General features: G+C 46.9%; 1 protein-coding gene across 1 annotated transcript; it reads left to right on the top strand.

The window, feature by feature from the left end:
• The first annotated feature begins 10368 nt into the window (after positions 1–10368).
• Positions 10369–19517, top strand: ZNF8 (zinc finger protein 8). The gene is made up of 4 exons (XM_044257449.1): positions 10369–10535; positions 14378–14504; positions 14798–14893; positions 16857–19517. Exons 1-4 carry the CDS (start codon positions 10470–10472, stop codon positions 18296–18298), a joined length of 1731 nt encoding a protein of 576 aa, XP_044113384.1. The 5' UTR covers positions 10369–10469; the 3' UTR covers positions 18299–19517.
• Positions 19518–24528: the final 5011 nt, after the last annotated feature.

Genomic DNA, 24528 nt, shown 5'->3' with positions numbered 1-24528 from the left:
TCCAGAGATTTCTAGATGAATTCATGAGACTTAGTATATTGTATTCACAGCTAAGATTTATTAGGGTGATGTAGCAAGGATGGGAAAGCCACGTGATGTCTGGGGGAATCTACATGTTGGCTTCCAATGCTGTCCCTGCCCTGAGAGGGTCATACAAAGCTCACTGAGGATTACGCAAGTAGGTATTTCTGTCTGGCATGTACCAAATCCAGACTCCCAGAGGAAAGCAGGTGCTCAGTGCAGGTCACATTGTTTGCATAGTCTAGGCACAGTGAGATGTCCTTATCAGTTGGGTTACAGACCACACTCTAAATGCCAAGTTGCCAGATGCCAGCCAGAGGCCAGCCTTGCAAATAGTACCTTGGAACAGCTGAAGCCTCAGACCTGCTGTGTTAACCCTTATTATGTAAGCTTTCATGCCTCATCAAACATGAATATATTTAGCAGTTTTAACAGTACCTGTTCCATTAAACTGTTTGGACGGTGGGTCTGGCTGCCCAAGTGGGTGAAGCACTTGGTTCATATAATTCCTTCTTGAGACTGGTTTTCAGAATCACACCTTTGCGCCTCCGAACTGAGGTTCCTTGCCACGATTCCCTTTTGTAGATGTGAATCCCACTTAGACTGCTCCAGGCTTAGCGTAAATGCCAGAGGACCCTGATAAGATAACAAAAAATGATGGCTCTTTTTTTCACTTACAAATACCCTAAACATAAAATGTGAATTTGTGTGAACACTCCTTTTTTTTTTTTTTTAAACATAAGCTCTATGTCCAACATGGGGTTTGAACTCGTAACTCGAGATCAAGAGTCAACTGAGCCAGCAAGGTGCTCCGGTGTATTAAACATTCTTAGTAATGTTCAAGTCAAGTTTACTAGCTGGAACTTTTATTTACTATGCAGACATGTTGCATCATGGTAGTTAATGAAGACAGCATGAGCAGAATAGTATTGACCTAAGATGACTCTGAGATCCACTAACTAATTGTACTTTTGTCTTTCTGGGGGCTGTGGAAGCTTCTGGTTTTCTTTCTTTCTTTTTTTTTTTTTTAATTTTTTTTATTTATTTGAGAGAGAGAGACAGTGAGAGAGAGAATGAACGAGGAGAAGGTCAGAGAGCGAAGCAGACTCCCCATGGAGCTGGGAGCCCGATGTGGGACTCGATCCCGGGACTCCAGGATCACGCCCTGAGCCGGAGGCAGTCGTTTAACCAACTGCGCCACCCAGGCGTCCCTGGTTTTCTTTCAATATCATCGGCTGTTAGCATCTTAGCTCTTAAGGGTACTAAGGCTGTATGAATTTTGCCAACCGGCTGTCAAACGATGTGCTCTGTGTATATAACATTACCAATAATTATTTATACTGTTCATATTCGTTAGTGTAAGAAATGTGACGGAGGAGTTTCTAAATATTTAGGTCCTTGTTCCACCTTTTTTTTTTCTTTAAGATTTTATTTATTTGTCAGTGCACAAGCAGGGGGAGCTGCAGGCAGAACAGGCAGAGGGAGAAGTAGGGTCCCCGCTGAGCAAGGGGCTCAATGTGGGATTCGATTCCAGGACCCTGGGATCATGACCCGAGCCAAAGGCAGGTGACTAACTGATGGAGCCACCCACGTGTCCCCTTGTTCCACTTTCAGGTTGTATATTCTGTTTTCATAATCTGTCCTCTTGGCCCAGTACTCCTGCCTGCCCTCCACATAAGTATCAGCGCTATTTCCTCCTCACCACCCTAACTCACTATGCTCCTTTTTAGTCTTCAAATCCTGAGTGTGGAAATCTCAGGAAACAAACTGCCATGGAGATCATCATCATCTCAGCACCTGCATTTGTCACCTGCTCCCCCACCACTGAAGTGGGTGGTCGCAAATCTCACAGAGAGCAACTCAGTCCCATACAATGACTGTTGCTACAGGGGGTAGAGAGAGTCAAGACAAGGAGACTTGGGTAACCAGGAACACCCACTATGGTTATGATGAGCTGGAAACACCCCCTACCCCACCCACCCAACTGCCAACCCCAGGGTACAGGGAGGCTGTTACTCCAACAGAACCTAGCCCATCCTGATACCACCTAACATCAAAATTAGGTAGTTTAGAAAAATAATTCTAACCCACCCACACCACCTCTCACACACACAAAAATATCAGCTCATGAGGGTAGAGCTTTTATTTTCTTTGTTGCCAAACAGTTCCTGGCCATAATAGACATTCTTTGTTCGGTGAAGAAATGTTGGAGAATAGTTTTATTTTATATTATTTTATTTTTACTTGAGGAACAATGGAGGCAATAGAGAAGGGAAGATCTGGGGAGGAATTAGACAAGACTAAAGACTCATTAGTCATATTCAGTGAGTTTTCCTTATTGAATGTGCTGTGTGACGGGGGGGTGGTTTATGCCCACCTCTCTGTCCCTCAGTCCCCTCCCCTCAGATGAAGGATGTTCTCCAGGTCCCATCTCCTGCTGCATAGGCTGGGACCAAGCTCCTGATTACCAGAGAAGAGGTTGACACATGAGATGTTAATCTTACTCTCTCAGGTGATGTAGATCAAGCAATCCTCATCCTCTGAAGGGGTTTTCAGGGACACAGAGTGCATTACTGGTCAAGTCTAGGCTGGAGCTAGGATCTCTGGAGGGAAAACGAAGCATCACTTCAAAGCGTAGAGCCATGCCCAACTGTGCTCTCAGACACGGGATGGGGCATGGAACACGTGCAAAGAAGCCTTTCAGTTAGAGAAGAGGTAATAGCTTGATGGTGAATTCTGTGTGTCCCGCACACATAAAAACCCTTTCCACACTGCTGCACTCAGAGAGTGGCAAGGGATCACCCTTTGCCTACTGCACATTGAGGCCACACATCTAGTCATCGTAGGTAGAAAACAGCTTGTGCATCAGTCCAAATTTGAGGATTCTACACCTGGCTGCTTCACAACAGGACCTTTTCCTTCATAGGTCCAGAGATTCCAGTCACCCTGTATTGTGGCCTTGGAAATGCTCTGCACCAATGGGGTTGTCTTCCCTAGCAATCTTCCTGTTGTTCGGCCACAGCTGTGCTAAGCTCCCTAGGAAGATGCTCAAAGAAACCCAGCGTCTTTCTCCCATGAAATGTGAGGACAAGGGAGCTGTTCCCAGCTGCCAGGCAGAGAGTCCAGAACAGAAAGGGCACCCAATAAACACTGGATGAACTAACATAGAAGGATCACATGGTAAGGTAAGCAAATGGTCTGAAATTAGCTGTAAAAGTTAAGCTAAGACAATCCGAAGTGCTTAGAAGAAAGGATTCCAACATGGCCTAGCAGTAGGTACATGGATCTAGCCTAGGGAAACGCAAATTTAAAAGGCTAGTCACTGTTCCATGCCCATTGGCTTTGCAAGGATTCTTAAAATTGTAAAGCCCACGTATCAGGGGTTGGTGAGGAGAGGCACTGATGGAGAAGTGTTGAGGGGTATAGTTTCTGGAAAGACACTGGGGTATGAAGAGCTTTACAGAGTTTCAAACCACTTGATTCAGTAACTCATTCTGCAGGGAACATGTGTTAGGAAAAATTAAAATCTACAAAGATTTTAGAAATAGCCCAACTGGGGCGCCTGGGTGGCTCAGTGGGTTAGGCCGCTGCCTTCGGCTCGGGTCATGATCTCAGGGTCCTGGGATCGAGTCCCGCATCGGGCTCTCTGCTCAGCGGGGAGCCTGCTTCCTCCTCTCTCTCTCTGCCTGCCTCTCTGCCTACTTGTAATCTCTCTCTGTCAAATAAATGAATAAAATCTTAAAAAAAAAAAAAAGAAATAGCCCAACTGAAAAAAAAAATGGTAGAAATTCCAGGAAAATGGGTGAATCTACAGTCATTTGGGAAACTTTATATCTCTCAGAAAAAAAGATGGGTGTTTAAGTAGATAAGTGATTCACTGTGAAATGATGATTAACAAGCCTGACATAATAGTCACAATAGCTATAGTCACACTCTTTTAAGACACACAAACACACACACACACACACACACGTTTGTGACTCACTAGGTTTTCAAACAGTTGAATACATTATTCCTGCCAAGAACTTGGTGGGCTTTCTGTGTCCTGACAAGGAGTTTCTTCACATCAGAAAACTTTCCTCAGTGGGTGCCTTGATCATTAGCTTCTCTCTCTGTCCCTCTTTCTCCACCTGGAGTCCCCATTATTCATCCATGAGGTCTTCTGCATCTGTCTACCCAGGCTATTATCCTTTTTTTAAAAAAAAGATTTTATTTATTTATCAGAGAGAGAGAGGGAGAGCGAGCACAGGCAGACAGAATGGCAGGCAGAGGCAGAGGGAGAAGCAGGCTCCCTGCCAAGCAAGGAGCCCGATGCAGGACTCGATCCCAGGACCTGAGCCGAAGGCAGCTGCTCAACCAATTGAGCCACCCAGGTGTCCCTGGGCTATTATCTTTTTTAAAAATATCTTATTTAGATGACAGAGTGCACAAGTGAAGGAGGGAAGGGGCAGAGGGAGAAGCAGACTCCCCACCAAGCAGAGAGCCCGATGCAGGGCTCGATCCCAGGACCCTGAGATCATGACCTGAGCTAAAGGCGGACCCTTAACCAACTGAGCCACCCAGGTGCCCCTGGGCTATTATATTTTCCATCAAGATTCACATTTCTTTATATTTTTGTCCTGTCATGAGCAATTTACTCTTTGGTTTTCTATAGATATCCTCCTCCATCCCAGTTTGTGTACTGAAGTTCTTTATTTGAAAGTCATTTTTTCAGCCCCAGAAAGTCCCTGTGCTCCAACTGGAACCCACTTTAAATGGATGGAGTGAGACTAATAATTCAAAGTTGTTAAAAATAATAAGGAAGGGCCTTACATGCTTGTATGGAATGATTTCCAGAATATTGTTAAAAGAATAAAAGCAAAGAAAAATTCAATATGTGGTAGCCACCACTTGTGTGAAAGAGAGAAAAAATATTTGCACATATTTACTTGTGAATTTATAATACAGCTACAAAAGGATCTCCAAGAAACTAGAAATAGTAGTTGCTCATGAGGAGGAAGGTTGGTGGGAGAGTCAAGGGACAGAGGAAGATTTCATTAAATGCCCAATTGTACCTTCTGAATTTCAAGCCATGAGAATATAGTACTTGTTAAAAAACATATTTTTTACATTTTAAAAAAGATTTTATTTATTTATTTGACAGAGAGAGATCACTAGTAGGCAGAGAGGGAGGCAGAGAGAGAGGGGAAAAGCAGGCTCCCTGCTGAGTGTAGAGCCTGATGCCGGGCTCGATCCCAGGACCCTGAGATCATGCCCGGAGCCGAAGGCACAGGCTTAACCAACTGAGCCACACAGGCACCCTTATTTTTTACATTTTTAAGATCAATGAGGGCCTGAACTAAAGCCCTTGTGGTGGAGATAGAAAGGAAAGAGCAGGAGAGTTTTTAGAAGAGAAAAATCCATAAGCCAGAGATTCACATTTCTTTTCTTTTTTTTTTTTTTAAGATTTTATTTATTTATTTGACAGAGATCACAAGTAGACAGAGAGGCAGGCAGAGATAGAGCAAGGGAAGCAGGCTCCCTGCTGAGCAGAGAGCCAGATGCAGGGCTTGATCCCAGGATCCTGGGATCATGACCTGAGCCGAAGGCAGAGGCTTTAACCCACTCAGCCACCCAGGTGCCCCCAAGATTCACTTTTCTAATACTATGTACATCCTAAACATAGTGGTTTAAAACAATGATTTGGGGGCACCTGGGTGACTCAGTCTTAACATGTCTGCCTTCGGCTCAGGTCATGAGGCCAAGGTCCTGCAATGGAGCCCCGCTTTGGGCTCCCTGTTTAGTGGGGAGTCTGCTTCTCTCTCTCCCTCTGCTGCTCCCCCTGCTCGTGCCCTCTTGCTCTAAAATAAAGTAAGTAAATAAATAAAAACAATTTCTTTCTTTCTCACCGTCCTATTATGGATCAACTGACTTCTTCTCACTTACTGGTCTCTTGTGCAGTGTCAGGTAGATACAGTGGGAGCTGGACTCACGTGAAGGCTCAGAATGGAGGTGCACTGGTGAACCAGCGGTTGCTGCTGGCTGCCAGACATGAGCTTAGCTGGGGTTCTTGACCGGAACTTTCACATTAGGCCCCTTCACATGGCTTAGGCTCTTCTCAGCACAGTAGCTGGGTTCTAAGGTGGAAAGTCCCAAGAACAAACCCTCCAGGAGAACTAGGCAGAATCCACAAAAACTTCTTATGATTTGGCCTCAGAAGTCACACATCATCACTTCTGCTACATTATAGTGCCTGGTCCATCAGATAAGCCCAGAGAGAGGGGAAGGGGAAATAAATTCCACCTCCGGGTAGGAAGAGACAAAGACTTTGGGGTCATCTTTAATCCACCATGGAGTCTCAGTGACTCAAGGAGGAGTAAGAGAGAGAAAGGAATCTTTCTCAAAGAATCTTCATCTAGTATCAGATTATGATACAGACAACCGAGGTAGGCTGGGGTGACATGGAGGAATAAGGCTGGAGCACAGGAAGAGTAGGTGGCCTTTGGACAGGTTAGATTGAGGTGCCCAAGGACATCAGGCTGGAGCTGCCAAGTTCAAAATGTTAGCGAAGGTAAGGAAAAAACATCATATGTACCTGTATTTGTTTAAAGTTTACGAGGGAGCTATGAAAGTGTGTTCTTTGAACATCTAGAGTCTCACATTTTCTGTGATCTCTGCCTGGGACACTTTCCACCTAAATATCCCATGGCTCCTGACCTGATCTCCTTTAGGTCTCCTCCCACTTGTGGATTTTTTCTCTGTAGGGAATGGATTTTCAAGCACATGGGGGAATGGTGTGAGAATGCTCTAAAGGGGTGTTATTTTGATTTTTATTCTAAGAGTTTATTTCTTTGTCACAGAAAGAGAGAGGGAAAGTACAAGCAGGGTGAGTGGCAGGCAGAGGGAGAAGCAGGCGCCTCACTGAGCAAGGAGCCGATTGTGGGACTCAATCCTAGGACACTGGGATCATGACCTGAGCCGAAGGCAGTTGACAGAACAACCCAGGCACCCTGAGAACCCTTCATATCTTAAAAATCACTGAGGACCTCAAACAGTTTTTTGGTTTATGGAGGTTCTATCTATCAATATTTGTCATATTAAGAATTAAAACCAAAAGATTATACTTTAATTCTTAAAAATGCATTTAAAAAATAAAAATAAATTTTAAAAAATGAATCCATTATATGTTAACACATGTGATAGGCTGAATTGTGTCCCCTGGAAATTAATATATTTAATCCTAATCCCATACCTCAGACTGTGACCTTTTTTTGATATGGGGTCTCTACAGAGGTAATTAAGTCAGACTGAGGTCACTATGGTGATCCCGGCTCCAAAATGACTGGTTTCTTTATAAAAAGAGGAAAATTGGAGACAGACATGCACACAGGGAGACACCCACATGAAGATGAAAGGCAGCATCTACAGGCCAAGGGATGCTAAAGACTGCCAGGAAACCCCAGAAGCTGAGAAAAGAGGAACAGGGCAGTCTCTCAGGCCCTCTGAACAACCAAACCATATAAAAGTCTTGATCTTGGACTTCTAGCCTCCATAACTGAGACAATAAATTTTTGTTCTTTAAGTCACCCTGTTTGTGGTACTTTTTAAATTTTTTAAAAATATTTTATTTATTTAACAGAGGCAGTCAAAGAGGGAATACAAGCAGGGGGAGTGGGAGAGGGAGAAGCAGACTTCCTGCTGAGCAAGGAGCCCGACAAGGCTTGATCCCAGCACATGACCTGAGCAGAAGGCGGGCACTTAAAGACTGAGTCAGCCACGCACCCCTGTGGTGCTTTGTTATGACAGCCCCAACAAATGAATACTACATTTTGTTTCATTTAAACAAAAAACTCCACAAAATCCTTTATGGAAAATAACTACATTTTCCAAAACAAATAAATATTAGTGAAAAGAGTAGCATTACATTATATTTTGCAAATCTCTTTAATGTCTGGCTTGATGGAAAGCAGCTGGTTTCCAAAGCTGCCTGTGCCCTTGAGAATGGCAGAACTCAGTCCAAACTGCTACTGTATATTTGTGAGAGAATGGTAGTGGGAGCAAAAAGCTATTATTGTGCACTTGGTTTTTTTTATTAAATATTTTATTTATTCATTTGACACAAGAGAGAGAGAGAGAACACAAGTAGGCAGAGAGAAGTAGAAGCAGGCTCCCTGCTGAGCAGAGAGCCCGATGTGGGGCTTTATCCCAGGACCCAGAGATCATGACCTGGGCTGAAGGCAGAGGCTTAACCCACTGAGCCACCCAGGTGCCCCTATGCACTTACTTTTGAACTCACGAACTCAGAGGAAGGGTCTCAGGAAACTCCAGGTGTCCCTGGCCCACGCTTTGAGAACGACTGCAATACACAAACCCCCATCATATAATCAAGGAGAAAACAAAACTACAAGTAGTAGAAAATTCAAAATTAAAACGACAGGGAAACATTATGCATTGAAGATTCAGCACCATTAGAACCAGGAGGAAAGTTGAGTCCACACAAATACATGGTGCTGCTCCCAACAAGATAATAGACCCAACGGCCCCCACCTTTCCCATCCTTTGGGGGTCTGGGACTAATGATGGACCCATAATCAAAGGAGCGAGGCTGATACAAAGCGAAGGTCAAGCAAAGCTTTATTTTGCGCCAAGCATCGATAATCAAACTGACCGATCCAGGCCGCCTCTTACAGAGAGAGCGACCCCTTCCAGCCTTACAGACGACCTTTCAAAGGACAAAGGCCATGTGGTTGAGCCTGGCCACACACAGGTGGCCAATGAGATTTGTAACACACAGAAAAAGCTGCATAGTCATGCTAGGTCACACACGGGGGGGCTAACTGAATTACAATTTACCCTATAGTAGATATTTGAACTAGCCTATCACCTTGGTCAGAATTGGCCCCCAAAAGGCAGGGCCCACACTCCTTGGTAGTTAGGGAGACAGTATGGGCGCTCCACTGATTGGATATCTCCACCTGGCCTGAAGCCCTTGTATTTGGGCTCTGTTACCTGGGACTGGTCTCCCGGACTTGCTTCTAAGTAAGTTGGGAGTGGGGGGCCGGGTCAGCTTAAGTTTTACTGTATAAACAACAAAATCACTGTTATACCGGATGGAATCGCTCTGGCTAAATAGGCCTTTACACTAAGGGGAAGGCAACAGTTCCTCCTGGGACCTTCTCCGCCCCCCCAGAAAGGAATACTGCTCAGAAATTGTGTTGGTACCCAATAGCGGCCAAATTCAGTCTCTGGAGCCTGCCCGATTCATGGTTCTCACAGCAGCCACTGCTGCCTGCTCAGGTAAGTGAAGATGCCTGAAAAATTCTCATCCTGGTACTGCTGCCCTTGTAGCGATGTGTCCTGGGTGGAGTGGCAGGGGAAGAGGTTCAGCAGAGAGCAGACTGGAGGAGTTGGGGGCGGTGGGGAGAGAGAGGCGGGGAGGAGAGGACAGAGATGGGAGAGAGTGTGAACTTTGCCAGCCGCTCCATCCCAGCCGTTGACCACTGTCGCTTGCACTTTTGCCCTGTTCCTGGTTTGTTGTCTGTCCCTCCCCACTGGGCCTTTCCATTCCTAGAATGTTCCTAGAACACAATGGTCAAATGTTTGCTCTGGTTCGACTGCAACCTGGCGAACGTCTGCTTTTTTCTCTCTTCTTTATTAGTAACAAATTCAGGGCGCTCTAAGGACCCGCAGAAATGACGCATCTCAGAGGGAACGCCCCGAATCCAGAGAACGCGGTCGGCTTTCAGAAACCGCCCCCCCACCCATGATATTACCAAATCGCTTAAATGTTCGTGTGGTTCTGGTGCGCAGAAAGAGGTTCTAGGTACGACGGCGGTATATGCTCGGAAGAGCAAAGCACCGCCAGCCAGGACGCTGGGGCCCCGGTTTCAACGCAGCGCAGCCCCACCAGCGAGGACAGACGGGCATCCTCAAGCGGGGCCTCCGCAGCAAAGCCTGGGAGCGCGGCCTGCCCGAGGGCCGTCAAGGCGCCGGGGCGCGCGCAGACGCGACCCCCCAGCGGCTAGGCTGGGAGGACGTTCCCCCCAAGACCCGGGTCCCTCGGCAGCCCTTCCGCTCCCCTCCGCGGGGAACGAGAGACGCCCAGTCGCCCAACACCCCGCCGCGCGCCGCAGCCCACAGCCGCTGGCAGGAGCCAGCCGCCGCCACCGACCCAACACCGCTCGCCGGGGTCTGTGGCAGGAGCGCCCCCAGTGGCCGGAAGCCCAACCGGTGGACTGTCCCATTGGCCCGAAGCCAAAAGGCTCTCATTGGTGGGAGTCTCGACGAACAAAGGTTTTCATTGGTCAGGCCCTAAGGCGCGCCGCACTGTCTTCTGGGAGTTGTAGTCTCAGCGTCACCAGGGCGGCCGCCATTGTCCGGCGGGCGGCGAGTGGAGTGGTCCTTGAGGCCGGGGCGGCTCCCGGGTATACGGTCACTTTGGGCTCCCGTGCTCGACCTGTCGGTCCAGAATGAACCCCGAAGAGGAAGCGACAGAACTGGCGATGGCTACGGGGCTGCCCGCGGAGTGGCTTCAGGTAACAATTAAAATAACAACGATGGCAGCGGGCCGAGTATCTCCTGCAGGTATCGACCCTTTAACCCCCAGCGCACGGTGAGCAGGGCCCGGTCCTTACCCCTCTACACAGGAAGACACTGAGGCGCAGTCTGGGGCGCGCCCACCGGCCCTGCTAGGAAGGGTGCAGCTGGGATTCGAACGCGGCCCCTTTGGTCCCCGATTGCGCATGCTCCGCTGCTACTCCGGTTTCCCGGTTCTGGGATTGCGCTTGGGTTCGTTCCCTAGGACAGGGCTGGCCCGGCTCCCGCCGGTGGCCTTCCCCGCGCCCGAGGGCGACTGCTGCGTGAGGGGTGACGGTCCCTAGTGTCAGCGCAGCGCGCAGACAGCAGGCATGAGACGCGTCGGGATGCTCCAATTCCTGAACACGCACCGGGAGCCCTGTTCGCGAGGCCCCGGCCCAGCCTGAGGCGAAGGACGGCCCCCACGCAGCGGATTGGCGGGAGCGACGTCCTCGCGGGGGCTGTGGGGGAACCGCAGCGCTGGGCGGTCCGCGCTTGCAAGGCGGTCGGGGACGCTGCCTGGTTGAGAGCTCCAGCATTTCTAGACAAAGTGGCCGCTGCGTGTGTTCTCCATAAAGTGCTGTCTTCATGCGGCAGAAACCGAAGATAATTCATAGCTCCACAAAGATGTGTACCTCCAAAGATGTGAAGCGCCACATCTTTGACGTCCTGCACTTACTGTCTGCCTCTCGTTGCTCCTGACGAGGATTTGCATGATTTCAGATTTAGTAGGCCAAGCCAGACTATTGCTAACCTTGGCTTTGCATGTTTTCCGATGTGCGTTCTTGCAGTCGCCAGGAGGTGCACCCACGCTTCAGTTTGCATTTGCTCTGGATGGGGTGGACAGGGAATGAGCAGTGTCAGAGTAAAACAGCTGGATTGTACTTAAAGCAGTAAAAAGAGATTTTATTCAGAAACTGTTGGAATGCGGGAAAGAGACTTCAGTATAGAACTGGGCTCAAATTCCGAATACAACGAGTGGAAATGGGAATTTATACCTGGGGTCAGGGATGGGTGTAGTTCTTGCTAAACTGACCTAACAGGATCCTTTATTATTATTATTATTAATAATAATATTAATACTTTATTTATTTTATTTTAAAGATTTTATTTATTTATGACAGAGAGATAGAGAGGGAGCACAAGCAGGGGAATCTGGAGAGGGAGAAGCCCCACATGGGGCTCAATCCCAGGATGCTGGGGTCATGCCCCAAGCTGAGCCATCCAGGTGTCCCAAGATTTTTGTTTATTTTAGAGAGAGCATGAGCAGGGCAGGGGTTGGGGAGAGAATCTCCAGCAGACTCCGCACTGAGCACGGAGCCCAATGTAGGGCTTTGTCTCATGACCCTGAGATCATGACCTGAGCTGAAACCAAGAGTAAGATGCTTAACTGACTGAGCCCCCGAAGTGCCCCATGACCTAAGAGGATTCTTGTCGAAGGAGGCCAGTTGATCAGATACTGCCTGGAGGATTTTGGGGGGATAAGGACTTGGAAAAGACATGGAGAGTGATCAGATATGGTGGGTGGGGATTCTGACTAAACCAACTCTATATGAATCTGGGTGATGCAAAATGGACACAGAGCCCAGAGGTCAGGGCCTAGTTGAGAAGAGGGTTCGGAGGAAAGAGTCTTTGTCAGCAGCAAGAGAACATGTGTAAGTTATCTGTTGCTGTGTAACAAATAACCCCAAAGCTTAGTGGCCTAAAACAACACTAAATATTACTTCAGTTTCTGATGATAAACGTCCTCAAATGATTTAGATGCTGGTTCTGGCCTGGGTGTATGAGGTTATGATTAAGGTGTCAGTCTGGACTGTTGTCATCTGGAACTTGACTGGGGCTAGAGGATCCATCTCCAGGACACCTCACTCACATGACAGTTAGCAGTTCCTTCTCATGTGGGCCTCTCTGTGGAGCTGCTTGGCATGAAGGACTCATGTGATGCTATTGAGAGGTCTTATGGCCTGTACAGGTCAGTATACAGTGGACCTGGTGCCCGGGCTGTCACTGAGAACCCGTGCAGAGGGGGAGACAGGAGGCACAGGGGGCGTGTATCAAGGTTTGAGGACCTTCTGAGTGAGAGGTGATAACATAGGGACATGAACAGAGACCTCTGTTCCCAACCAAAGGGTTCTTCATACTTCCTGCACAAGTTTAATCAGCCATATGCCATCTATACTATAATTTCTTTAATATTTTAAAATATACTTGTGTTTTTCTTAAAAGAAACTACCCCAGGACACCTGGGTGGCTTAGTGGGTTAAAGCCTCTACCTTCGGCTGAGGTCATGATCTCAGGGTTCTGGGATTGAACCCCGCATTGGGCTCTCTGCTCAGTGGGGAGCCTGCTTCCCACTCTCTCTGCCTACTTGTGATCTGTCAAATAAATAAGTAAATAAATCTTTAAAAAATTTTTATTAAAAAAAAAAAAGAGGGACACCTGGGTGGCTCAGTTGGTTAAGCAGCTGCCTTCAGCTCGGGTCATGATCCCAGCGTCCTGAGATCGAGTCCCACATCGGGCTCCTTGCTCAGCAGGGAGCATGCTTCTCCCTCTTCCTCTGCCTGCCATTCTGTCTGCCTGTGCTCGCTCTCTCCCCCTCTCTCTCTCTGATAAATAAAATCTTTAAAAAAAAAAAAAGAAAGAAAGAAAGAAACTACCCCTTTATAATTGAGGTATTTATAACTGATTTTGATTCGCGTTTCCCTGGTGGCTCATGATGCTGAGCATCTTTTTCATGGGCTTCTTTGGTGTTTGTATATTTTATATTTTCTCTGAAGAAATACCTATTTAGATCCTTTGACCATTTTAATTGGGTTGTTGTTATTAGTGAGTTGTAAGAGGTATATTTTCTGGATGCAAGTCATTTACCAGGTGTATGATTTGCTGTTGCAAATGCGGTTGTCTTTTCACTTTTTTTTTTCTTCCACTTTATTGATAGTGTCCTGGAGGACAAAAGTTTTTAATTTTAATGAATTCCAACTTATTTATTTTTTTCTTTCTTTGCTTATGCTTTTGCTGTCATATCTAGGAATCCTTTGCCAATCCCAAATCCTGAAGATTTATTACTATGTTTTCTTATAAGAGTTTAATAGTCTTAGCTCTTATGTTTTATCTTTTATCCATTTTGAGTTAACTTTTTATATGGTGTGAGGTAGAGGACCAACTTTATTCTTTTGCATGTTGTCCTGTAGAAAGTGTTTTATAGCGCTTGTTCCCTATCACAGCCCCCAAAGCATGATTCTTTGTAGACAGGGAAACAAAGTAGAAATGTGAACCTGCGTAGACTTCTTAAGGAGGAAGTGGCAGAGTCAAAACTCGGATCCAGAAATACCTAGCTTTTGACAGCAGCCACACCCAGCCCATGGAAGGGTTTGATATGTGGGATGTGTTATGTATGTATGTATTTATTTATTTATTTTATTTATTTAAAGATTTTATTTATTTATTTGACAGACAGAGATCACAAGTAGGCAGAGAGTCACGCAGAGAGAGAGAGAGAGAAAGAGAGAGAGAGGAGGAAGCAGGCTTCCCACCGAGGAGAGAGCCCGATGCGGGACTCGATCCCAGGACCCCAAGATCATGACCTGAGCCGAAGGCAGAGGCTTAACCCACTGAGCCACCCAGGCGCCCCGGTTAGCTTTGATCTTGCTTGGATACTTTCATATGCCCCCAGTGAGACCTGAGTCGCATTCCTCAGAACATACAGGCTCTCTGTCTGTTCTCTGCATCCTCATTCCTCCTCCTCTTCCTGGGAGCACTGATGGAGACAGTTAGCTGTTCAAGGGTGTGTGTGATATTTCAGGAGCCGGTGACCTTTCGGGATGTGGCGGTGGACTTCACCCAGGAAGAATGGGGGCAGCTGGGGCCTGCCCAGAGGACTCTGTACCGTGACGTGATGCTGGAGACCTTTGGGCATCTGCTCTCTGTGGGTAAGGCCTGGTTCCCCAGCTGATTGCTGCAGTGACTTATGCTTCAAGGGGTGTAGGTCACAGGGCTTCTAGTATGAGGACTTGACCTTGGGCTGGGGATCAGGGATCTTGCCTTCTCACTCCCTGTGGAACAAATGAGCAGAAGGATTTCTGCACTGTTCTGTCCCAATGCAAAGTTTTCACCTTATTGTGAGGTGTCCTCGTGCCCTATCAGGAGTCTAGGGCTGGATCCTGAGCTGGTTCTTTCTCTCTTTTTAGCAGATTCACATATTCTGTTCTTTCCCTTTTCCCAGGACCTGAGCTTCCAAAACCTGAAGTCATCTCCCAGCTGGAGCAAGGCACTGAGCTATGGGCAGCAGAGAGAGGAATTGCCCAGGGTTACTATCCAGGTGAGATCTGCCAAATGGCAACCCCTAAGGGCAGCAGCCCAGGAGGAGACTCCCAGGAGGAGATGGCAGATGTGCTGGTTGGAAAGAGTGGTGTGTCAAGGTCCCCAGCACCACCCAAAGATTCAATGAAAGAACCTAGAGGAAAGTTAGCAGGAAGAAAAGGCTAATGGGGTGAAGTCCAGAAGCAGCCAAGACTCCAGAGTTCTCTCCCAGTGGAGGCACATGTGACATGCTTAACTTCCCCAGCCATGAGTTGGGACAACACATGAGAAATCTTAGCTGCCAGGGAAGCTTGTTAGACACTCAATGCCAGATGGTTTCATTGGGGGCTGGCCATAGGCATCCTGTGCCTGGCACAGACCAAGATGCTAGACTTCTAGGAGAAAGCAGCTGTTCACCATAAAACATACTGTTGGCACAGTTTGGGCACAGTGAGCTACTCTTATCAGTTAGAGTGGTGGGAACTCCCCTGATATACAAATTTCCACACCTAACCCAGGGCCAACCTCAAAAGCTGGCCTTTCTAAGGATGGCAGCCTCAGGCCTGCTCAGTTAGCTCTTTTCTGAACAGAAGGTCTGCACGCTGCTCCTGTACTCTCTGTTTTCCTCACCTATGCTCCCCATCTGCCTCTTCTCCAGTGGGCAGAATCCCTCCCCTTCCTCTCTCTCATATTGCCTCTCAGCAGCCATCTGAGCATGCCCTTTCCATAGGATCGTTTCTTTTTCCTTTTCCTTTTTTTCTTTCTTTAAGATGTTATTTTAAAGTAATCTCTACACCCATCATGGGGCTTGAGCTCACAACCCCAGGATCAAGAGTTACATGGTCTACTGACTGAGCCAGCCAGGCGCCCCGCCACAAGATCATTTTTTTCTTTTTTTTCTTTTTTTTTTAAAGATTTATTTATTTATTTATTTGACAGAGAGAGAGAGAGAGAAATCACAAGTAGGCAGAGAGGAAGGCAGAGAGAGAGAGAGGAGGAAGCAGGCTCCCTGCCAAGCAGAGAGCCCGATGCGGGACTCGATCCCAGGACCCTGAGATCATGACTCGAACCGAAGGCAGTGGCTTAACCCACTGAGCCACGCAGGTTCCACCCCCCCCCCCCGACCGCTTTTTTTTTTTTTTTAAGATTTATTTATTTGACACAGAGAGAGAGAGAGAGATATCACAAGTAGGCAGAGAGGAAGGCAGAGAGAGAGAGAGGAGGAAGCAGGCTCCCTGCCAAGCAGAGAGCCCGATGCGGGACTCGATCCCAGAACCCTGAGATCATATAAGATCATTTTAATGTGTGAACTTGCCCTCCATCTTCTCTTTTATTCTTTCATGTCCATATTCTATAAACCTCTTCTCCACACCCTTCTTTTTTCTTTTTTCTTTTTAAAGATTTTATTTATTTATTTGACAGACAGAGATCACAGGTAGGCAGAGAGGCAGGCAGAGAGAGGAAGGGAAGCAGGCTCCCTGCTGAGCAGAGAGCATGATGCGGGGCTCGATCCCAGGACCCTGGGATCATGACCTGAGCTGAAGGCAGAGGCTTTAACCCACTGAGCCACAAAAAGGATTGTGTTCCTCTGTAAATCTCTGAAAACTGGGCTAGAGAAGCTCAAAAACAGAAACTTTTTTTTTCTACAGAGCGACTGCTGCTGCCTCTGGTTCAACATACAGTGGTGCCAGGGCTGATGGTTTTGATTCTTCTGGCTTTTTGGTGGGTTGCGGCATGGCTCCAGCAGCTCTGCCATCACATCAATGCTTCAGGCAGAGGAAGAGAGAAGCAGGAAGAATAGTGCCAGTTACGTTGTCCCCTTCTATCAGAATACCAGATTTCATCCATTGGGGTCTCCTTGGTCGGGACTGTGTCACATTCATCTACCCTTCGGCAGCAATAGGGCGGTTAGAAAGGAGGGCCTGACACCCTCTCTGTGTTTTTTCCATCAACTCCCTCAGAGCTCTTTGGTATTCTTTTAGGCTGGGAGTCTGGACCTGAAAGCCACACGCCACCCAAGGAGCATGGCCTTCCTGAGATGGAGCCATCCTGTGTCACCGAAAGGGAAGGCTTCCTGATGGATGCTTCCTGTCCCACCATATTAAGGGAAGACTGGAAATGTGAGGGCCAGGTGAAGTTGCCTGAGAAAGAACAGGATAATTTGAGGCAGTTGGAATTTAGCCTCAAGGAAGCACCAATTCAAGATAAAAGCTATGAAAGTCTCAGACTTGGGGAAAATGGTGTCCTGAACTCAAACCTAAATGCATCCCCAGAGGTTTCTGGGCGAGAATATCTCTGTGCTTACGACTCACAGGTTATAAACTCGGAACATAACTCAAGTTTAATCAGTCAGCAGACTGGGTCCTCAGGAAAAGAGACGTGTGACAGCAGTGACTGTAGCAAAACTTCTGGTCAAACCATTCCAGTTATGGAACTCACACGAAGCCAGGTACAGGATAAACCCTACAAATGTACAGACTGCGGGAAGTCGTTTAACCACAACGCACATCTCACAGTGCATAAGAGGATTCACACGGGAGAACGACCTTATATGTGCAAAGAATGTGGGAAAGCCTTCAGCCAGAACTCCTCCCTGGTTCAGCATGAGCGAATCCACACAGGAGACAAGCCCTATAAGTGTGCTGAGTGTGGGAAGTCTTTCTGCCATAGCACACACCTTACAGTCCACCGGAGAATTCACACCGGAGAGAAACCTTATGAATGTCAGGACTGTGGGCGGGCCTTCAACCAGAATTCATCCCTGGGCCGGCACAAGCGGACACACACTGGAGAGAAGCCATACACGTGTAGCGTGTGTGGGAAATCCTTCTCACGGACCACTTGCCTGTTTCTGCATCTGAGGACACACACAGAGGAGAGGCCATATGAGTGCAACCACTGTGGGAAGGGTTTCAGACACAGCTCCTCTCTGGCCCAGCATCAGCGGAAGCATGCTGGGGAGAAGCCCTACGAGTGCCGCCAGCGGCTAATCTTTGAGCAGACTCCAGATCTAACAAAGCACGAATGGACAGAAGCCCTCAGCTGTGACCCACCTTTGAATCCAGAGGAGAGAGCTCACCGGAGCGACAGGCCTTTTAAGTGTAATCATTGTGGGAAATGTTTTATTCAGAGCTCGCACCTCATCCGACACCAGATAACTCATACCAGAGAGGAGCCCCAGGGACGGAACCCGCGACGGCTTGAGCAGTCCTTCAGCCGGAGCTCTCACCCTGGCCGCCATCAGCACTCACACTCAAGTGAGAACCCTGGGAGCGGAACAAAGGCAGGACAGCCTGCGAGCCGGGCTCTTGCATTATTCGACATCCATGAAATCATGCAAGAGAAAAACCCAGTTCACGTTATTGGCGTTGAAGAGTCTTCCATGGGTGCTTCCGTGTTATTCGACATTAGAGACTCCTCATAGGAGAGGAGCTCTACGGATGACTTTTGAACCATAGGTACAAAACTGTCGTTAAGTCCACACGGTGCATTCATGGAAAGGGGGACTGGGGGTAGAAATGTCTAAGGTGACCTCTGATTTCTTAGGAAAATGGTGCTTTGCAAATACCTGAGTTTGATGGTTCTCAAATCTGTCAAGCCCAGTGCTCCCTTTAACCATAGATATTTTCTACTGTCCCCTCTATTACTCCAAAATGAATTCACAGGTAATGTAACCTACACACGTGTACTGTAGAAAATCGATCTACAGTCCCTTTTTGTAGAGCATAATTAAAACAAAAGTAATTATGGTAGAGTAACGTGTACTAAGTGGGTGCAGTATCTTTCCATGTGACTGTGTGGGCCATTATGCCTATATACATCTGGGGTGTTGGCTGTTGTCATCTGGTATATGGGATATAATGTTGGCCATAGAAATACCGTGACGGGCATTCCTGTATGGGATGTGATTTTCTTAAGTGGTGACTAACTCTTGCAAAAGTGGAACAAAACAAAATGCCACTGCATTTCTGGAAAATTCTGTATAAAATTCTAAGCACGCAGGAGTTAATATGTGAAGTTGACTTAGGATCTCATTTCAAACTGGTTGTTTCACACATATATACATACAGGGTCTGCAGGGGCCTGTTCTGCATGTCACAGTCATTAGTGCACATGTGGCCCCCATGTACATGTCGGCTGCATTCATGGCCAGATCAATGACCAAAAAAGCCCCCGTGAAATCCTACTACATTCCCTGGGGGTGTCACAGCTCCTACTGAAAGCCATTGCCTTGAAACGGTCAGTGTTACTTAAGCCAGAGGTTCTCAATTGGGGTAGATTTGTCCTCCAGGAGACATTTGGTGATGTCTAAAGACTTTTATCCTAACTGGCAGAACAGAGGGGTGCCACTTAGCAGCTAGTGGGTAGAGAATGCTGCTCAACATCCTGTATTGCCCAAGACAGGCCCCCAACAAAGAATTATCTAGCCACAGATATGCCAAGGTGGAGAAACCATACCCAGCACTACAACTTTTTCCAGACTCTAAATTGATGAAGGCTCTACTAACAATTCCATGTCTTCGATTTTAACAAGTGATATTATTAATTGATTTATACACAAATGTTTCCTAGTAATTTTTTTGACCTTTTTTTTTTTTAAGATTTTATTTATTGGACAGAGAGAGATCATAAGTAGGCAGAGAGGCAGGCAGATTGGTGGGAGCAGGCTTCCCACTGAGCAGAGAGCCCAATGCAGGGGTTCGATCCCAGGACCCTAAGATCATGACCTGAGCTGAAGGCAGAGGCTCAACCCACTGAGCCACCCAGGCGCCTCGAGAATCTCTTTTCTGAGTAATCTAAATGTTAGCATTTTACCATGGATATTGTAAAACATGGATAAGCTCCACTTTTGACCATTCCTCCTGCCTGCCGTGTGGGGTACAGATTTGGGAGTGTTCCACCTATCATTGCCCTCTGGCGAGTGGACACCCAGCAGTAACTTCATGGCTCTAGACAGCTCTAGAAGCCTGGCTTGCAGTTGCCCCTTTCCTTCCACCTTGGTCCCCAAAATGGCAGCTCCTGAAGGGTCAGTTTTCACAGCCTCAGTATTTGCTGGGTGAGCTAAGGTTACAGTGGCCTCAGTGGATAAGGTGGAAAACAAGCTTGTCACTTGCCTTCCTCTCCAGACAACAGAGACCTTTACAAATTTTCTATTTCTCATTTCAGATTACATTTTCTAGGCATAATATTCCTACTCATTTCCATGTAGATATCTTGAAACAGTCAAGTAAATTCGTCAGGGGAGGTTACTGTAAACTACAGAATACCAGGTTTTATCAGTTTGTAAAAGTGATGTAAGTTCTTCACTGCAAACGTGGAAAATGCACAAAAGTAAAATTTAATTCCTCATACTTCTACCCAGAGATGGTCACTACCATTAAGATTTTGTTAATTTTCCTGTAACTTTTGCTTAAAAATACACACATATACATGTAGTGTACACTAGATCTACACACAAAAAATATATTTATAGTATTATTGTGTTAAGAAAATTGGAATCCTTTTGTTTTTTTTTTTTTTAAGATTTTATTTATTTATTTGACAGATCACAAGTAGGCAGAGAGGCAGGCAGAGAGAGAGGAGGAAGCAGGCTCCCTGCCGAGCAGAGAGCCCGATGCGGGGCTTGATTCCAGGACCCTGGGATCATGACCTGAGCCGAAAGCAGAGGCTTTAACCCACTGAGCCACCCAGGCGCCCCTGGAATCCTTTCTAGTTCTCTTGTAACACATGCTTCTCAACTATATTTTGAGCATTTTCCTCTGACAATTTCATGTAGCTTTCATTTAAAAAAAAAAAAAATTGGGGGGCACCTGGGTGGCTCCGTGGGTTAAAGCCTCTGCATTCAGCTCAGGTCATGATCCCAAGGTCTTGGGATCGAGCCCTGCATCAGGCTCTCTGCTCGGCATGGAGCCTGCTTCCTCCTCTCTCTGCCTACTTGGGATCTCTGTCTGTCAAATAAATAAATAAAATCTTTTTAAAAATAAATAAATACAAATTTTTAAAAGATTTTATTTATTTATTTGACAGATCACAAGTAGGCAGAGAGGCAGGCAGAGTTAGGTGGGTGAAGCAGGCTCCTTGCAGAGCAGAGAGCCGGATGCGGGGCTCAATCCCGGGACCCTGAGATCATGACCTGAACCAAAGGCAGAGGCCTTAACCCACTGAGCCACCCAGGCACCCCTTAATGTAGCTCTTAAATTACCTTTCAGGAGGATTGTAGCAGTGTGACCACCCAGCATTTTATCAGCCTTGACTTTTATCCAAAAGGAGGGGGGTTCCTACACATTTCCAGGGAGGGTATAAATTGATACAGCTCTGTGAAGTACTATTTATTACTTGCTATCCAAGATTACAAACACACAATTCTTTGTCTCCGTAAACCTGTTGCTAGGAGTTAATCCAATAGGTTTATTTGTATGTTGTAGACTGCTTGAACATGGTCTCACTGTGGTATTGATTTCAGAAGTGAAAATTTGTCAACAACCTCAGTGTCCACCATGGGGAACTGCGTTAGTGTTTTATGCTGGAATGGAGAACTACACAGCTTTAAAATTGGGGACTGTCTTTATGTAATCTTACGAGAAAGAGCTCCAAGATACATTGTTAAATGAAAAGGTGTAATAAGGTGTGCAAAGTATGTTTCCATTTGTGTAAAAAAACATTGCTTATACACACACACACACACACACACACCCCTAAGGGTACAAAGTAACCAGTCATACTATTTGCTCTTGGGGAGGAGAACTGGGGGGAAAGGGATGAGGAATAATTTTCACTCTATATCTTTTGATACTTTTGGAATTTTGAAACATGTAAAAGTATTACCAGTTCATAAAATAAATTTTAAAATCTCAACTCTTGCAAATTAAAGTAAGTTTGATCATTGGCTTCATTTTTTGTTGCACCTACACACACACAAAATTCTTAGCCACACTAAGCTACACACTAACTCAATGCACACATGTCTGAGCATTGAAATAATGGAACCAGTTAAGTGTAAATAGCTTTGACTCCATGAATTTTCTTGCAAGCTATAAACTAGCACCTAAATTTTAGTAGCACACAAATTTTCAAGTTATTAAATTCCCTGTATCAGCCCAAATTTTGAGAGCCCACTCATGAACGAGCCAAGTTGCCCATTTTCAGGATCTCTTGTACATCTTCAGCAATATTTTTTTTTTAAGATTTTATTTATTTATTTATTTGAGAGAGAGAGAGAGACAGTGAGAGAGAGCACGAGTGAGGAGAAGGTCAGAGAGCGAAGCAGACTCCCCATGGAGCTGGGAGCCCGATGCGGGACTCGATCCCGGGACTCCAGGATCACGCCCTGAGCCGAAGGCAGTCGTCCAACCAACTGAGCCACCCAGGCGTCCCCATCTTCAGCAATATTAAAGTTGTTTGTGCAAAAGGTAACTGGGAAGGAATCTGCGTCCTGTCTGAAAAACAGTCTCCCATAGGTCTCTTGTAAGGAGAGCCAAAGTGAACATCTTTCAGATGTTCTAAGTTGTTCAACGTGGTAATCACTAGCCACATGTAGCTATTTAAATGTAATTTTAAATTCACCCAAAATTAAAATTGAGTTCCTCAATCACATCAACCACATTTCAACTGCTCGCTAGTTACAAACAGAACATCTCCCTCATCTCTAGAAAGTTGTTTTGCATAATGCTGTTCGAAGGTAAGTGGCTGACGGGATATTTTTAAATCTCTTGTGATCAGCTGATCAGTGAGAAGGATAGAGAAGGCCAGACTGCAGGGGTCAGCAGAGTAGCAGTGCGTGGTTTTTTATCTGGGCTTGGATAAAAGAGGTAAACAAAAAGGTAGGTAGGACGTCACTGGGAGAAATTAGCATACAGACCTCGGAGTCGGTAATCGTAGGTTTCAGTGTCCTTTCTTGAGTAGGCGGAACAATGCTCCAGTTCTTTGCGGATATCTGCTGAAATTTCACAGGGAAGCAGTGTTCACTGGAGAAAATTCCTCAAACTGTGTAGACATGTATGGATGTACGTGCGTTTGCGAAAACAAAGGACGCCGTATATGAAAAAACAAATAGCCTAAGCGTGTGGGTGTCCGTCGGGTCCCACACACCAGTGGCGCAGAACAACCACGTTCCCAAGATCCCTCCCCGGTGCCGTCGCCCTTTGGACTTCATTTCCCAGAAGGCCATTCATCTTGCCCATGGCCAGTTCCGGGCACGCCGCCGGCAGGGCCCTCTGGGAGATAAAGTCCCGAACTCAGAGTTCGGGCCACCGGCGGAAAAGCGGACCGGAAGTGGCTTTGACGAGTGTGCGCACTTCGGCGGCTGGCGGTGCCGCAAAGCTCTGTGGGGGGGCGGTGCTGTTGAGTCTGCGGTTTCGGCCTGAGGACTTTTGTGAGTGTGAGGGGCGACGAGGCCCGTCTGTGCACGCGGTGGTAGTGACTGAGTAGCTGAACGGGTCCCGGAGGGCAACGCGACTCGGAGATGGGTCGCGGGGACGCCGTGGGGGACGGGGGAGAAAGGAGGGGCCGTGGGCGCGAGCGCACGCGGAAGGCTGCGAAGGAGAACCCTGCGCGTGCCCGTGAGACCTCAGTTGTGTATGGCCGAATGTGGCACTGCACGTGTGCGTGTCAGAGAGGAGGGGTGTTTGGTATGTGAGGTACCACGTGCGTGTAGGTACGAGACCTCAGGTATGTGTGGGAACCCAGGGCGTCAGTGTTTTATGTGTGCAGGTGTAACCCTAGGTGTGTGCGTGTGGCCAAGTGTGTCACCGCGTGTGCGTTTCAGAGGGGAAGGGTGTCTTGCTGGCAAGACACCACTTGTGTGTGCAGATGAGACCGCAGGTGTGTGTGGGAGAGCCCAGTGTGTCAGTGTCTGGGTGTGCAGATGTGATCTCAGGTATGTGCATTTGACTGGATGTGTTACCGCTTGTGCATGTCAAAAGGGAAGAATGTATTGCATGTGTGACACCACTTATATGTGCAGATGAGACCTCAGGTATGTGTGGGTGGTCAGGTGTGTCACCATGCATGTTTGTGGGGAAGGGATGCTTTGTATGTATGACACCCTCTTTGTGTCTACAGGTGTGACCTCAGGTGTGTGCCTGTGGCCTGTACCCCTTAGCGGTCACTCTCATTCCCCTTTTCTCCAGCCCCTGACAACCATTAATTTACTTTCTGTTAATCTGCCTCTGTTCTGGACATGAGATATAAATGGGATCATAACAGTATGTGGCTTTTTTGTGTCTGGCTTCTTTCACTGAGCAAAATGTTTTTAAAATACATGTTGTGCTATATATCAGTATTTCATTAAATTTTTAATAGCTGAATAATAATCCATTGTGTGGCTATACCACAGTTTGTTTACCCAAATAATGGTACTGTGAACATACAGATTTTTGTGTGGACATATGTTTTCCATTTGGAGGAAGGAGGCAGTTGGGTCTTTCCCAGGAAAGCTCATTTGTATGGCCACACGTGCTCCCTGGTGCCTTCGCTCATCCAGCAGTATTTCATTTTCCAGAATCCCAGCCCTGAGTCCTGAAGTGAAAGCCAGAAGTCTGACCGCTGTGTGGGAGTAGATGGGAGGAGGCAGTAGCTCTGGGAACTGGAATCCATCTCTGCAAGACTCACCCACAACCTGGGATCTCTGTCTGGGACTAAGACCACATGCTCCCT

The sequence above is a fragment of the Neovison vison genome, chromosome 7 (assembly GCF_020171115.1).
Source record: "Neovison vison isolate M4711 chromosome 7, ASM_NN_V1, whole genome shotgun sequence".
Taxonomy (NCBI): domain Eukaryota; kingdom Metazoa; phylum Chordata; class Mammalia; order Carnivora; family Mustelidae; genus Neogale; species Neogale vison.
Note: the sequence above shows the minus strand (reverse complement) of the source record. Positions and strands in the feature narration are given on the sequence as shown.

Coding starts and splice junctions, on each gene's coding strand:
- ZNF8 (XM_044257449.1), top strand. CDS start 10,470: ATGAACCCCGAAGAGGAAGCGACAGAACTGGCGATGGCTACGGGGCTG. Junction 10,536..14,377: donor TGCCCGCGGAGTGGCTTCAG/GTAACAATTAAA, acceptor GTGATATTTCAG/GAGCCGGTGACCTTTCGGGA. Junction 14,505..14,797: donor TGGGCATCTGCTCTCTGTGG/GTAAGGCCTGGT, acceptor CCCTTTTCCCAG/GACCTGAGCTTCCAAAACCT.